Genomic DNA, 13,809 nt, shown 5'->3' on the forward strand with positions numbered 1-13,809 from the left:
GCCTTCCCGTCTTTATATTCTGAGCAGTAATGCTCCATGTGTATCAGGCACAGCATCAGAGAGAAGGGGACTTGGGACTGAGGCACACTGCAACAGTATATAAAATAGGACTAAGTGAACCAAGGTAAGAAAGATGCAGAGAAAATGGACAGGTAACAGGGATAGGATCATGGCTTTACTCATCTTCAACGGGACTTAAAAACCCCAGTAAGAGGAGGAAATTAAAATGGGAAAGTTGGGATTCTCCACAGAGCACAGCAGATAAACAAGACTTGTACAACACTGGGGATAAATGGATTTGTCCAAAATCTCACATAATAAGTGCTGCATTGCTACTGTGGGATATCTGACTTGATATGATCCCTATGATGCTAAATGCTAAAATGCTGAAGATGGGTGCTTTCAGTTTTTGAAAAAGAACACATTATCTGAATACCTATAATCTTCATAAATGGCCTCATTCGGGCCACTTCTAAAACAGGCCTGGGACTGACTTACCATGCAGACCAGCTTGTTCTCCTGAGCTTCCTTCTCAAAGCTGACCTCCGCAGGATCATCACCTCCCACAATCCTCTCCCCAATGGACCCACTGAGTCGCATCACCTCCACGTGCAGCCGACCAGCCACCTAGAACAGGGAGACAGAGGCAACACCAATGGTCAGGTCAGTTCCTTCTCCCTGCGAGGACCTCGCTGCCATGCGACAGCCAAAGGTTCGCAACCCCATGGAAACACAAGGTACTCATAACACACGTAACACCACTGGTCAGGATTGATACAGTGACACCAGCGACAGCGTGCGTGACCACGCCCAGCCCCCCCCCAAAGTGCTTTCTGCAGGAAGTGAGGCACAAGGAGAAAGCCAACCTCTCCCTTCTGGTTGATGATCGGGACCGCGTACTGCAACTTCACATCGTAAAAAAGGATTTCGAGGAAGACATTGGCCACCCCAATGAGACTGTGATTTTCCTGCTCATCATAGAATGGGTCAGCACGCCTGAAGTAAGAGCGGATTACCTGAAAGAGATTTCAAATAGACAACATCAAGAAATGTCACAAAAATATAAAAGAAAATGCACTCAATCAACTTTACTCATGGAAGCTGCTAATTTAAGTAATTAAACTTTCACACTATATCCTGACTCATAATTTTTAGAGTTTAATGAAAAGTGGGCTAGAGAGATGGCTTAGTGGTTAAGGTGCTTGCCTGCAAAGCCTAAGGACTCATGTTTGAATCTCCAGGTCCCACGTAAGCCAGACGCACAGTGACACAAGCACACAGTGTCACACATGCACACAGGGGGTGCACAAGTCTGGAGTTCGTTTGCAGCAGCTGAAGGTGCTGGTGGACCCATTCTCTCTCTCTCTTTCTCTCTCTCTCTCTCTCTCCCTCTCTCTTTCTCTCTCTCTCCCTCCCTCCCTTCCTCCCTCATAAATTTAAAAATTTTTTTTGTTAAAAAAGTTTATTCTGATGCACAGAATGTGTTGTTATTATTCACATACTCCCTTCCCCCTCTTAGAATAGTTTGGCATCCTTCACCCTCTAGGGGGCTATACCAACACTACACTATCACTTTTATCATTTCTTGTTTATGTGGCAATCTTTCTGCAGAAATAAGAGAAATAGGGGCTGGAGAAATGGTTTAGTGGTTAAGGCACTTGCCTGCAATGCCTGATAATGTTTGATTCTCCAGTACTCATGTAAAGCCAGATGCACAAAGTAGTGCATACCTCTGGAGTTCATTTGCAGTGGCTAGAGGCCCTGGCACACCCAATCATATGCATTCTCCTATTCTCTCTTTATCTTTGCAAACAAATGAGTAATTGTTTTTAAATATTAAAAAAGAGGGGCTGGAGTGATGGGTTAGTGGTTAAGGGGTTGCCTATGAAGCCTAAAGACCCAGGTTCAATTCTCCAGTACCCATGTAAGCCAGATGTACAAGATAGTGCATGCATTTGAAATTTGTTTGCAGTGGCTAAAGGTCCTGAAGCACCATATTCTCTCTATCTGCCTGTCTTCCTCTCTCTCCCTCTTTTCCCCCTCCCTCTCTCTCAAATAAATAAACAGAAAATATTTCTTAGGGCTGGACTATGGCTTAGCAGTTAAGGCACGTACTTGAAAAGCCCAAGGACCCAAGTTTGATTCCCCAGGACCCACATAAGTCAGATGTGTAAGGTGGGGCATGCGTCTGGAGTTTGTTTGCAGCAGAATTTGTTTGTAATGGCTAGAAGCCCTGGCATACCCATTTCTCTTCCCCTCCTCCCTTTCTCTTTGCCTCTTTCTTCATTCATAAATTTAAAATTTAAAAAAAAAGAATATTTTTTAAAGATCCTTAAAAATATTTTTTTTCCTTAGTACAATGATCACTTAGAAAAAGCTATCAAGTATTTTATTGTTTTATTCTACATTATGTACAGATCATAAAAGGCCACAGCAGTTTTTCAACATATAAACCCTTTAAAAGTAGAGGGCACGATGAAGGACAGATAAGTATCAAAATGAAGTCCAGGAATGTGGGTGTACACCCAGCGCAGTGTTCTGAGGACAGCCAGGCCCGTTGCAAGGCTCAAATAAGAGAAATAATGTAGATTGGCTAGAAAAAGAAGTTAGGTATACTAAGCTCCTCTTAGTGTACTATAGGCTTAATATTTGCAAGATTCAATATGCAGAGAAGCAAGAAAATTGACTCTAAATTAGGCCCTTTCTAAGAGAATCCCAGAGCAACCCAAAAGACAGACATGCTCCCTGACAGACTGAAAGGAGAGAATTCTGTCAGAAATCCAGAGAAACAAAGAGAAGACACCAGAAGGACTGATTATTAAAATTCCCACTTAGCTCAACAACTTAGAGGATGGAAGTAACCTTTACTCTAGCAATTGAACGACAGTTTTGGTTCTCAGTGAGGTGGGCAGGGTCTCTCCAGGGTAGCTCACTCTACGACTGCCAGCTAAGCAATACGCAATGACGGTACCGGACTGTCTTCTTCACACTCCTTCCACTCCTGGTAGAGGTCTCGCATATCCAGCAGCCTGTTGTCCAGCTTCTCTAAGGACCAAATCTGCTTTCCTTTTCCTTTTCTTCTCACTTGGATTGCAGGCTCACTGAGGAGAGAGCCTCGCTGCAAAGACAGGAGGTGACAGGGTGTAGCGCTGGGCTATTCATGGCACTTACCAGCCCCACGCCGCTCTCCCACCAGCCACAGGTCATCACACCAACCTCCCAGGCACAGCTTCCCAAGACTGAGGAGCTTCAACATGCCCCCTATAGTCAAAGCACCCAAATTTAATGCTACAGTATAAACTTGGATTTAAGTATAAATTTACATTTACTTTACATGTAATTGGATGTAGATTTAAATTTAAAATCCAAAAGCTACAATGTTTAATAGGAAGTTGAAATAAAAAGGGGGGGAGGCTGGAGAGATGGCTTAGCAGTTAAGGCACTTGCCTGGAAGCCTAAGGATCCAGGTTTGATTCCCCAGTATCCACGTAAGCCAGATGCACAAGGTGGCACATGCACCTGGAGTTCATTTTCAGTAGCTAGAGGCCCTGGCACACCCATTCTCTTTCTCTCTCAAGCAAACAAATACATAAATAAATATATTTTTTTAAATTAGGGCTAGAGAGATGGCTTAGTGATTAAGGCGCTTGCCTGCAAAGCCTAAGGATACATGTCCAACTCTTCAGATCCCACATAAGCCAGACGCACAAAAGTGAGACAAGCATAAGGTTGCACATGCCCACTAGGTGGCGTAAGCATCTGGAGTTCGATTTTAGTGGCTGAGGCCCTGGCACACCAATTCTCTCTCTCCCTCTCTCTCTCTCTAAAATAAAATTAATTAATTAATTTAATTAGCCAGGTGTGGTGGCACACACCTTTAATGCCAGCACTCAGGAAGCAGAGATAGGAGGATCAATGTCAGGTCAAGGCCACCCTGAGACTACATGGTGAGTGAATTCCAGGTCAGCCTGGATTAGAGTGAAGCCCTACATCCAAAAAAAAAAAATACATACAATAATAAATTAAGAAGGGGTTATTTGTGCTGTCATATAAGTACCAATGGATAGAAAGAACCACAGTGCACTGCAGGTTGGCATGTGTCTATAATTTGAGCACTCACAAGGCTGAGGCAGAAGGACTGCCAAGAGTTCAAGACCAGCCTGTCTACTGAAGAGCAATAGGCCAGCCAGGGCTACAAAGAAAGGCTCTGTCTCAAAATATATATATAAATAAATAGAACCACATATGTTGGCAGATAAGGGAAAGCTTGCTTCTGAAATGCATAGTTAAGCAACTCTGTGTGTTTGTGTGTGCGTGCGCGTGTGCGTGTGTGTGTGTCTGTGTGTGTGTGCATGCGCACATGCAGATGCATTTTGAGGCAAGGTCATGCGTAGCAGAGAAACACTATAGAAAAAAATTAACTCCCCCAAAATTTATTTAACTGAAGAAAATTCTACTTGATACAGCAAAACTTACACCAACAAGACCAACAGCTGCAAAAGAACCTGGGGTGGGAGAGACAGGGTGAAAAACATGACTGAATGCCGAGGACAGGGCAAAGTGACAGCGCTTTCCCATAACTTCTTACTTTTATTTTTTGAGGCAGACTCAAATAGCCTGGGGTGGCCTCTAACTTACCATGTAGCTGAGGTTAGTCTTGAACTTCTGATTCTGCTGCCCTCATCCCCTCAATGCTGGAATCACAGGTGTATGCCACCATGCTCAGTTTTTATGTGGGGCTGCGACTGAGCTCAGGGCTTCGTGTTTACTGGGCCAGCACTCTACCAACTGAGCTACATACCCAGCCACTCTAAAGTATCTTCATTAAATTTATTACATTACGCAACAAAGAGATCTGTGATTCTTTTCCCTCCCATCCTTCTTTCCCTTTTGCAGAAGGGTTCTTACATAGCCCAGGCTGGCCTCAAACTCCCTATGTAGCTGAGAACAATCTTGAACTCCTGATTATTCTGCCTCAGCCTCCCAAAGCTGGGATTGCACGCAAACACCCCGTTTATGCAGGGCTGATGATCAAACACACCTTACTAACTGATCTATATCCTCAACCTGAGCTCTGAGATCTTAAATATGCACAGGAAACAACTAATAACAGTTTTACAGAGCAACATAGTAGCAGACAGAAAATAACATATATGAACCCAACTTGAGAGAACAGGGCCTTATTAAAGCTCAAATCCCTTTGAGAAGACGTATCAGGACAGATTTCTCAAATACTTCTAACAGGTATGAAGACTAGCTAGGTGTTGCGGCTCACCTTTGTAACCCCAGCACTTGGGAGGCTGAGGCAGGAAGACTAGAGGCCAGCCTATGAGAGGGTGAATGTGAGAGCCTGTCTCAAAAAAAAAAAGGTAATGAAGAAAGGGAGCTGAGTGAAATGCAGTGGTAAGTCCAAGGAAAGTGGAGTGTAAGCTCCTAGTGATAACAGATACACACAAAGTAGAGAATTAAAAATGAATAGCTTTGCTGGGTATTGTGGCACACACCTTTAATCCCAGCACTTGGGAGGCAGAGGTAGGAGGATCACTGTGAGTTCAAGGCCACCCTGAGACTACATAATGAATTCCAGGTCTGCCTGGGGGAAAAAAGGAAGGAATGGCTTCTATTTGAGAGGAATACACAGGGAATTCGAGAGAAGGGGTCTATAGAAGGCCTGGGAGCAAACCCGCTGATGCCAATCACATTAGTCAAACACACCATAGCCTCAGCCAATGGACTTGTTGCAGGGTCAGGGCCTGGCTCCTCACCTTCCTGTTGGCATCCAGGCTGGAGGCAGGAATTTGCAGGGTGACTTTGTACTCAGTTCTTTTATCCAGCTCCTCTGCAATGTAACTAGCTTCTCTCACCAGCAAGTTGGCCTTCACAATTTGTTCCCTCAGCCTCATCAAACTGTTATTCAATGTTTCTTCTCTTTAAGACAAAATACAGACAGACATGGTGGAGGCAGAGATAGCATGTAACACCACATCAGAAATTACAGTTGCAATATGCTAGTGTGCAAACATGGGCCAACCTTCACAAGTCTCTTCTGCACACAGGGATGTACTACTGACACTGCCCCTGGCACACGCTAGTATCTGGGCTACAGTGCAAGCACCAGCACACCTTGCACAGCAGCCCTGCCACAGCTATGTGGAGCTCTGCACAAGCTGACTGTGTATTAAACACCGGGACACCTGGATACACTCAAGATTCTGACTCGGTAAATCTGGAGTCCAGGCTAGAAAGTCTACATGTCTGTTACTCTCCAGCAGACAGACACTGCCTGTCTTCAGACCAGATCTGGAGTAGCAGGAGGTCAGTGACATACAGTGTGTAACCATGGAAGAAGGCATTTTATTGCAATGCTAATTAGTCCATACTTGTAATCTACATCTCATTAGCATGGAGTGTTGACTACCTAAGCTAATCATTTCAGAAAACCAACTTTTCTTTCTTTCTTTGGAACCTAAATCATAATATGCTATCAAAAGGCCACACAATATGAAAATGGGCAGCACCTAGCATGGACAGCTATAATGGAAGCCACATACACTAATAATTCCTATGTTATGTGTTCTTTCAGAAATAAAAAATAAAAGCTGATAGCCAGGTGTGGTGGCACACGCCTTTAATCCCAGCACTCAGGAGGCAGAGGTAGCAGGATCGCCATGAGATTGAGGCCACCTTGAGACTACATAGTGATTTCCAGGTCAGTCTGAGCTACAGTGAGACCCTAACTCAAAAACAACAACAACAAAAAAAAAAAAAAACGCCAAGGACATAGCTCAGTGGTAGAGTATCTGCCTAGCATGCAAAAGGCCCTGGGTTCAATCCCCAGCACAGTGAGAAGACAAGAGAAGAGAAAAGAAGTGCCAAGTGGCCTGGTAGTATACACCTGAAATCCCCATAATTAAAAGGCTGAGGCATGAGGATCCCAGGTTCCAGACCACCCTGGACTGCAGAGAAGACCATCTTTAACATAGATGCAGGCACGCACACACGCGTACACACACACACACACACGCACGCACGCACGCACGCACATACAGTGAGACTCTGTCTCAAAACAATAACCAAAAAATGAAACCAAGAGAGAGGTGAGGAAGGAGAAAAGGGTAGGTAAGAGGGAGGCAGGCAGGCAGGCAAAGTGGTCCTTTGCTGTAACTCTCAAAACGCCATTCTCTTGCAAGCGCTGTCTAAATGTCCCCACCAGAACTTTCTCCAGGCGGGGGACCACAAGCTCTACCCGCCCGAGCCGCTGGGCAGCACCTACCTCTCCTCAGCCCACTGTCTCAAGCGCTGCTGCGCACTGGGTGAGTGGAAAGACAGCCGGTCCCCGCTGCGACAGTTGTGCCTCTCGGGAGACAGCCTTCTCCGGAGCTGCTCCAGCTCGTGCTCGTACATGAGCCTCTGGCGCTCCAGGGCAGACCGCTTTTCTTCCTCGTGCTGCTGCTCCAAGCTGTTCAGTATCGACTGCATTGGATCTAAATACATGTTTGTCAAAAGCATAATGAGCATGGCACAAGATCCCTCAAATCTTGTTCTGCAGCACTAGGGGCCACCATGAGAAACAGGTGCGAGTAAACTCGCTCTCCTTCCTTCCCATTAAATCTCTCCATACTGTCTTCCATACAAAAAAGGCAGGTCTAATATGTGTCCCATGCATTAGCGAGTGCTCCAAAACGAACACTGCAGTAATGAGAAGCCTGAGGCACTCAAGCTTCAAATCTCAGAAAATCGACAATGAGAATAAGAGCTGTGTATCAGGACAGACAGAATGAAAGCTTTGTAACTAGGACACACCATCCAGACACAAAGTAGAGTTGAGAGAGCAGAACGACAACAGGTGGCGGTCAGAAGCACCTCACACAGTCACAGGACAGTCGGCGGTGCCCAACACCTATGCTCACCATTACTGCCCAAGGCCTTCATGGTCACTTCCATCTGTGCATACTCGAAGTTGAAGCTGATCTCACTGGACACCTCACTGGAGGAGTCCCCGTCGGCATCCAAATGCTCCGAACTGCTATCGTTCTTCAGGGAGGAATCTTGTTCCTCATCTGCTCTCTCTGCTTTCTTTTTCCTTTTAGGCAAATTGAGTCTTAGGGAGAAAAAAAAAAAAAAGAACATTACGTTTAAATCAATAGACACTTATTCCTTCTATTCCTTACATAGTGGTATTTGCTACAAACCATGGCAGTGCCAGGCAACTCTGCATTCAGAAGCTTTATAATCCAGTAGAAGAAATAAATCTGAGTGTGGGTGACATGTGCCTGTAATCCCAGCAAGTGGGAAGTGGAGATAGGAGGATGAGAAGTTCAAGGTTAGTCTCAGTTATACAGCAAGTTTGAGGCCAGCCTGGGCTACATGAGACCCTGTCTCAAAAAAAAAAAGCCAACAGAATAAATAAAACACATGGGCAAATAATTACAACAATAAACATGCAGAGGCCACATGAGCAATATAATCAGGGTGGTGGAGAGAAGCTGAGGCCTGCATCCGGGTGCAAAAGTGAAGCAGGGGGCTGGACAGATGGCTTAGCGGTTAAATACTTGCCTGTGAAACCTGAGGACCCCAGTTTGAGACTCAATTCCCCAGGGCCCAGATGCACAAGGGGATGCACGTGTCTGGAGTTCATTTGCAGTGGCTGGAGGCTCTTGCGTGCCCATTCCACCCACCCCCATCTCTCTCTCTCTCTCTCTCTCTCTGCCTCTGTCTGTCGCTCTCAAATAAATAAAAATAAAAATTTTAAGGCGAAGCAGGGTATGACAAAGAGGGAATGGCTGGAGCTGAGCCTGAGGACCAGAAGGAAGCAGGGAGGGGAGCAGGGTGGGAAGAGGATAAGATGGGGCGCAGGCATGCCGCTGGTCTCTGGAGACACGAAAGGTGAAACGGCACAGTACCCACAAATCACAGAGCAGGCCTGAGTGAAAAAGCCGGCAAGGGCAACTACTCCCAAAGTGCAAAGGTCTGGAAGACCAAGCCAAGCAATTTATGCATGCTTTCGATTGAAAAAAAAAAAAAAAAATGAAAGCTGTTTTCCATGATCTACCTGTTTCTTTCCATCTACCCTCTTCCAAAAAATAAATAAATAAATAAAAATCAGAACACTTAGTAGCTTCCAAGTAAGGACCAGCATCAGCTGTAAGAAAGGTCGGACTGGCCATGAAGCACACGGGTCAGGGGCGGGAAGAGAGGGAGGTCAGGATTTGAACTCGGTAGAGTACTCAGGCTGCCTGACAGTGCCATGCACCTCAAGTCCTGCTTGGGAAACCATGTGCAGCTGAGGCAAGACGCATCTTTTCTCAGCCTCCCTTGCAGCTCCCAGGCAAAAGAGACTAAAGGAAGCCAAGCATGGTGGCACACGCCTGTAATCCCCGCACTTGGAGGGCAGAGGTAGGAGGATCGCCATGAGTTCGAGACCACCCTGAGACTACATAGTGAGTTCCAGGTCAGCCTGAGCTAGAGTGAGACCTTACCTTGAAAAACCCCAAAAAAAAAAAAAAAGAGAGAGAGAGAGACACTAAAGGAAAAGATTGCTGGGGGCTTTGACAAGAGAGCAGTCAGGGCCGGTGCTGTCCCCTCGCCCAACTCTTCTCCCTTTGAGCGGAAAGCTACTTCCGTGGCTTCGGGAGAACTGCCATCTTCAGATCACAGGGAAGTGCCGAGACGGCGGCAGGCTAAAGCGGCGACATTTCTGAGGTGCAGCCAGCTCTAACAGACATCTCGAGATCTTCAGACTTTTCTCTCAGGGAAATGGTGACCTGCTTAAGTCATCACTGTCAAGTGCGCTGTGACTCACTCGGAAGGCTCTCCAAAAGGAAATGCCAACCTGCTCTTATTACTGGTAAGGCAAGTACGCCACAGTGATTTTGCAGACAAAAAGAAGGGGAAAAAAATGTGGCTGACTGGACAGACAGCGATAAGCAAGCCCACCAGGAAGAAAGTAACGAATTCTGAAGCCAGATGGCAAAGCTGCCGTCTTCCATTAAGACGACAAATATAAAAATATGTAAGTAAACTTCACTATTCTTCCTCGGGATGCTTGTTATTCATATGTCCCCAGGGTTCATACATTTACGTATTGAACAAACATGTGAAACATTCACATAACACACATACGATTGTATGGAGTTCACATGTAAGCTGTGTTCCGCTGCAGAACGTGGTCTTCCAGCATATCCCACCGTAAAGCATCACCCAGTCATACCTGAAGAAATGGTTGTTTCCCCACAGTATCCTGTCCCCGTGGTGCAGCTGGACTGGACTGGAGACGGAAGACCCGTTCACAAATGTTCTGAGGGGAGAAGAGATCAGCCGTGAACAATCGTTACCCAGCCCTCTGCTTTAATTTCCCAGTACAATCACAGTCTAGGTGCTGGGGAAAACAAAAGTACTTCCCAAGATAAAACCCACCCTTGGTGAATTTTAATATTTGCCTTTTTGCCATTTTCCCACAAATGCTAATGGTATCAAGAATAAATTATTCTCCAGTTTTCAGAGTTCTAAGCATTATACACACTCATAGTATCAATAGTCTCCATTTCCCAACGTTCTAAGCGAGTTCTACAGTGTACGGACAGTAAATGTGAAGGGCAGTGCAAGTGAATGAGTACATCCCACCTAAGTGGATAAAAAGAACTAATCAGCCGCGCAGACTCCAGACACTGCTATAGGTGGCAGCAACAGGACACGAAGCCCAAATAAAATTCTCCTGAAACTTCCACAGAAGAAAACAACATTCACAAGCTTGCACTCTAGAGAAACTCTTCAGTTTAGCCATATTGCTTTCTTGGGTAATGGATTTCAACAGTAGAGCTGGTGAGTAGAATGTTACCAAGAAAATAATTTGGGGGACTGAAGAGAAGGCTTAGCGGTTAAGGCACTTGCCTACGAAGCCTAAGGACCCAGGTTCAATTCCCCAGTACCCACGTAAGCCTATTGTACATGGTGGAGCATGCATCTGAAGTTCATTTGCAGGGGTTACAGGCCTTGACAAGTCCATTCTTTCTCTCCTGTCTCCTCCCCTCCTCATGTGCATGTGTGTGTGAGTATTTGTCACAATAAATAAATTTAAGATAGAACTTAGAGCGGTGTGATGCTGGTATCCCAGGAATATGAGTCTCATAGCCTCATGCTGGGATACCAGCATCACACCGCTCCTCTTAACACTTAACACTGAAGGCCTTTCCTTCCTTCTACAAACAAAGAAGTCCTCTGTGAGCCCTCCTTGCCCTCTCCTAGTGGACCCTCAACCCCCACAAAAAATAAGATTTACTTTCTGCACACTAAACCTGATCAAGCCTTCCTCCACCCCGGACCATGAGTCCCTGGAGTCATTTGTGCTGTTTTCTCTGAGAACAAGGGGCACATCCTGGCCATCCTCCAAAATTTCTTCATAGTCCAAGGCCACTTTAAGATTCCACTTCCTCTGACTGCTGCAGCTTATAGCTTGTACCTCATTTCTTTAAATTCTGTAAGGCTGTAAGGCTTCTTTAGTTTTGTATTGTCCTTTCTGTGTGTGTGTGTGTGTGTGTGTGTGTAAGAGTATCTGGCGATGTAACCCAGGCTGGGCTTGAACTCGCCATCTTTCACCTCAGGCTCCTTAGCACTGGGATAACAGGCATATCCCATCACACTTAGCAGAAGCCGCACAGGCTGACCTAGCTTCGTTCATTACTTTCTGCGTACCTCCATACCTACAAAACCTTACTCCCCATTTAGATTTTGTGCCTTCTGAGTGTTTTTAAATTTTTGTTTATTTTTATTTATTGGAGAGCAACAGAGAGAGAAAGAGGCAGATAGAGAGAAAGAATGGGCCTGCCAGGGCCTCCAGCCACTGCAAACGAACTCCAGACACGTGCGCCCCCTTGTACACCTGGCTAACATGGGTCCTGGTGAATCGAGCCTCAAACCGGGGTCCTTAGGCTTCACAGGCAAGCGCTTAACTGCTAAGCTAGCTCTTCAGCCTCTTTGTGGGTTTTTTTAAACACTAAAAGCATCTGATGTTTTTCCTTCTGTAACCTTAGTGCTCAAAACACATGCTCAAAAATATAATTGTAACAGAAAAGGACTTGGCAGATGTCGGGCTTGTGGCACGGTTTTCTGTGTACAATGAGTTGTTTAAGAAAGGCAAGCACACAGGCTTACTTTGTAAAGCACAGCAGTTAAGCTATGATTAGTTGTTTTTTGGTGGGGGGATAAATATAAGAACAGTTCCTCAATGTAGTCCATATGGGATCTCCACCACTCAAACTACTCTCACTGTGGCATTACCACCTCAGTCACTTGCCCTTCTCACAGTACAGCATTCATACAGGCCATGAGCTCAATGGTTGGCGCTTCACACAAAGCCAGAGTGGCTGGCAGATGCTAGATTGTGCATGCCACGGAGACGTGGGTAAAGAGGAGATTTTCCAATCGGGAGTGTCCTTGGACAGAGCAGGAAGAGTTGGAACTTTTACTAAACCTTGGCCCTAAGCACACACCTTTAATATTTCAACTGGCAAAATGAGAAATGCACAAAAAGCACAGCTGCCCCCTCCCCACAGGCTGACGACATCTTGGCACACACAAAGCAGCACTTCAGACCTCGTACCAGGCATTCTGTTCTCCACAGGAACAGAGGGTGCCCTGTCGCTGGGCAAGAAAGCAACTGGCAGTACTTGTGACCAATGATAAAGTTCAACCTTTCAAGTTCACATTAGAGTTTGGTCAACACCTTCCAATCAAAGACCACCAGGCCTTTCCAAGAGCTGGACTGGTTGGACTTGACACTCAGACTGAGGGAGCAATTTGAGAAATGACTGGATGCCACAGTAAAATGGTATTAGAAATGACCTAGGGTAAGAGTGAGCTTGGGCTGGATGACTCTAAGGAGGGCTTAGGAAGTGAGTATCCATGAATATTGGACGCTGTCAGGAAGTGTGGGCAAACAGGGAACTCACCAAAGTACATTCAGCAGAGCTTAACCTTAACACTTAACACTGAAGGCCTTTCCTTCCTTCTACAAAGAAGTCCTCTGTGAGCCCTCCTTGCCCTCTCCTAGTGGACCCTCAACCCCCACAAAAAATAAGATTTACTTTCTGCACACTAAACCTGATCAAGCCTTCCTCCACCCCGGACCATGAGTCAAATGCGAACCCGCAGGCCAGAAGAGGCACAAGAGAGGAGTGGAAGTAATGTAGGGCTTCCTACCAAACCCGGAGGCGAGCTTTCCAGCTGGGTGTTAAGCAAAACAGCTGTGGGGAAGCCTGGAGAGAGTTTGGATAATGCTGGGCCCCAAAAGCTATAGAGTATTACAAGAACTTTTCAGACCCGGGGTGGGATACCTTCCAGCGAGTGACTGTTCAGGGGGTCTCTGGAGCCCCCAAAACATCACAAGCTACTAACAAATGCACTTGATTGCAGCCCATTGCTGAAGACTCCATATGCCTGGGCTACAGGTCACTAAGAAATCAAACTGGAAGCCTCCTCCCTGTTGATGAGATATCATGATGCCAGAAAGAGCTATGCAGCCTCCTGGGGGAGAAAAGTTATCAATGGCATTAGCAAGTTTTATGGCTGGGTATCCAGGCCAAATGTGCCAACTGGTACAATGGCAGCACATCTGTTATGGGAAAAACCAATTGCTCTTTGGTTGGACTTAAGGCCCACTCCATGGGAGGGAATTCATGCCTAGCACTGAAATCCTAATCAAGAGCCTGTAGCAATCATAAGCCCTAAAGGGGACACTATTACCATTATCTGGATAAACAAATATATTATGCCCACAAAACTGCCTTCCAGACTAGAGAGATGGCTCAGCTG

The 13,809-nt window shown here is 45.8% G+C and overlaps 1 protein-coding gene across 2 annotated transcripts in view; it reads right to left on the reverse strand.

Moving 5' to 3' along the window:
- The window catches only part of Kif13b (kinesin family member 13B), a 190,449-nt gene that overhangs the window by 73,143 nt on the left and 103,497 nt on the right, over positions 1–13,809 (reverse strand). For both annotated transcript variants that reach the window (XM_045131922.1, XM_045131921.1), the window contains exons 15-21: positions 10,211–10,297; positions 7,911–8,101; positions 7,274–7,484; positions 5,766–5,928; positions 2,972–3,118; positions 867–1,016; positions 499–627 (exon numbers count right to left, since the gene is read on the reverse strand). In XM_045131922.1, coding sequence (XP_044987857.1) covers positions 499–627; positions 867–1,016; positions 2,972–3,118; positions 5,766–5,928; positions 7,274–7,484; positions 7,911–8,101; positions 10,211–10,297 — 1,078 coding nt within the window. The remainder of the gene's footprint in view (positions 1–498; positions 628–866; positions 1,017–2,971; positions 3,119–5,765; positions 5,929–7,273; positions 7,485–7,910; positions 8,102–10,210; positions 10,298–13,809) is intronic.

Source organism: Jaculus jaculus, chromosome 12 (assembly GCF_020740685.1).
Source record: "Jaculus jaculus isolate mJacJac1 chromosome 12, mJacJac1.mat.Y.cur, whole genome shotgun sequence".
NCBI classification, from domain to species: Eukaryota; Metazoa; Chordata; class Mammalia; order Rodentia; family Dipodidae; genus Jaculus; species Jaculus jaculus.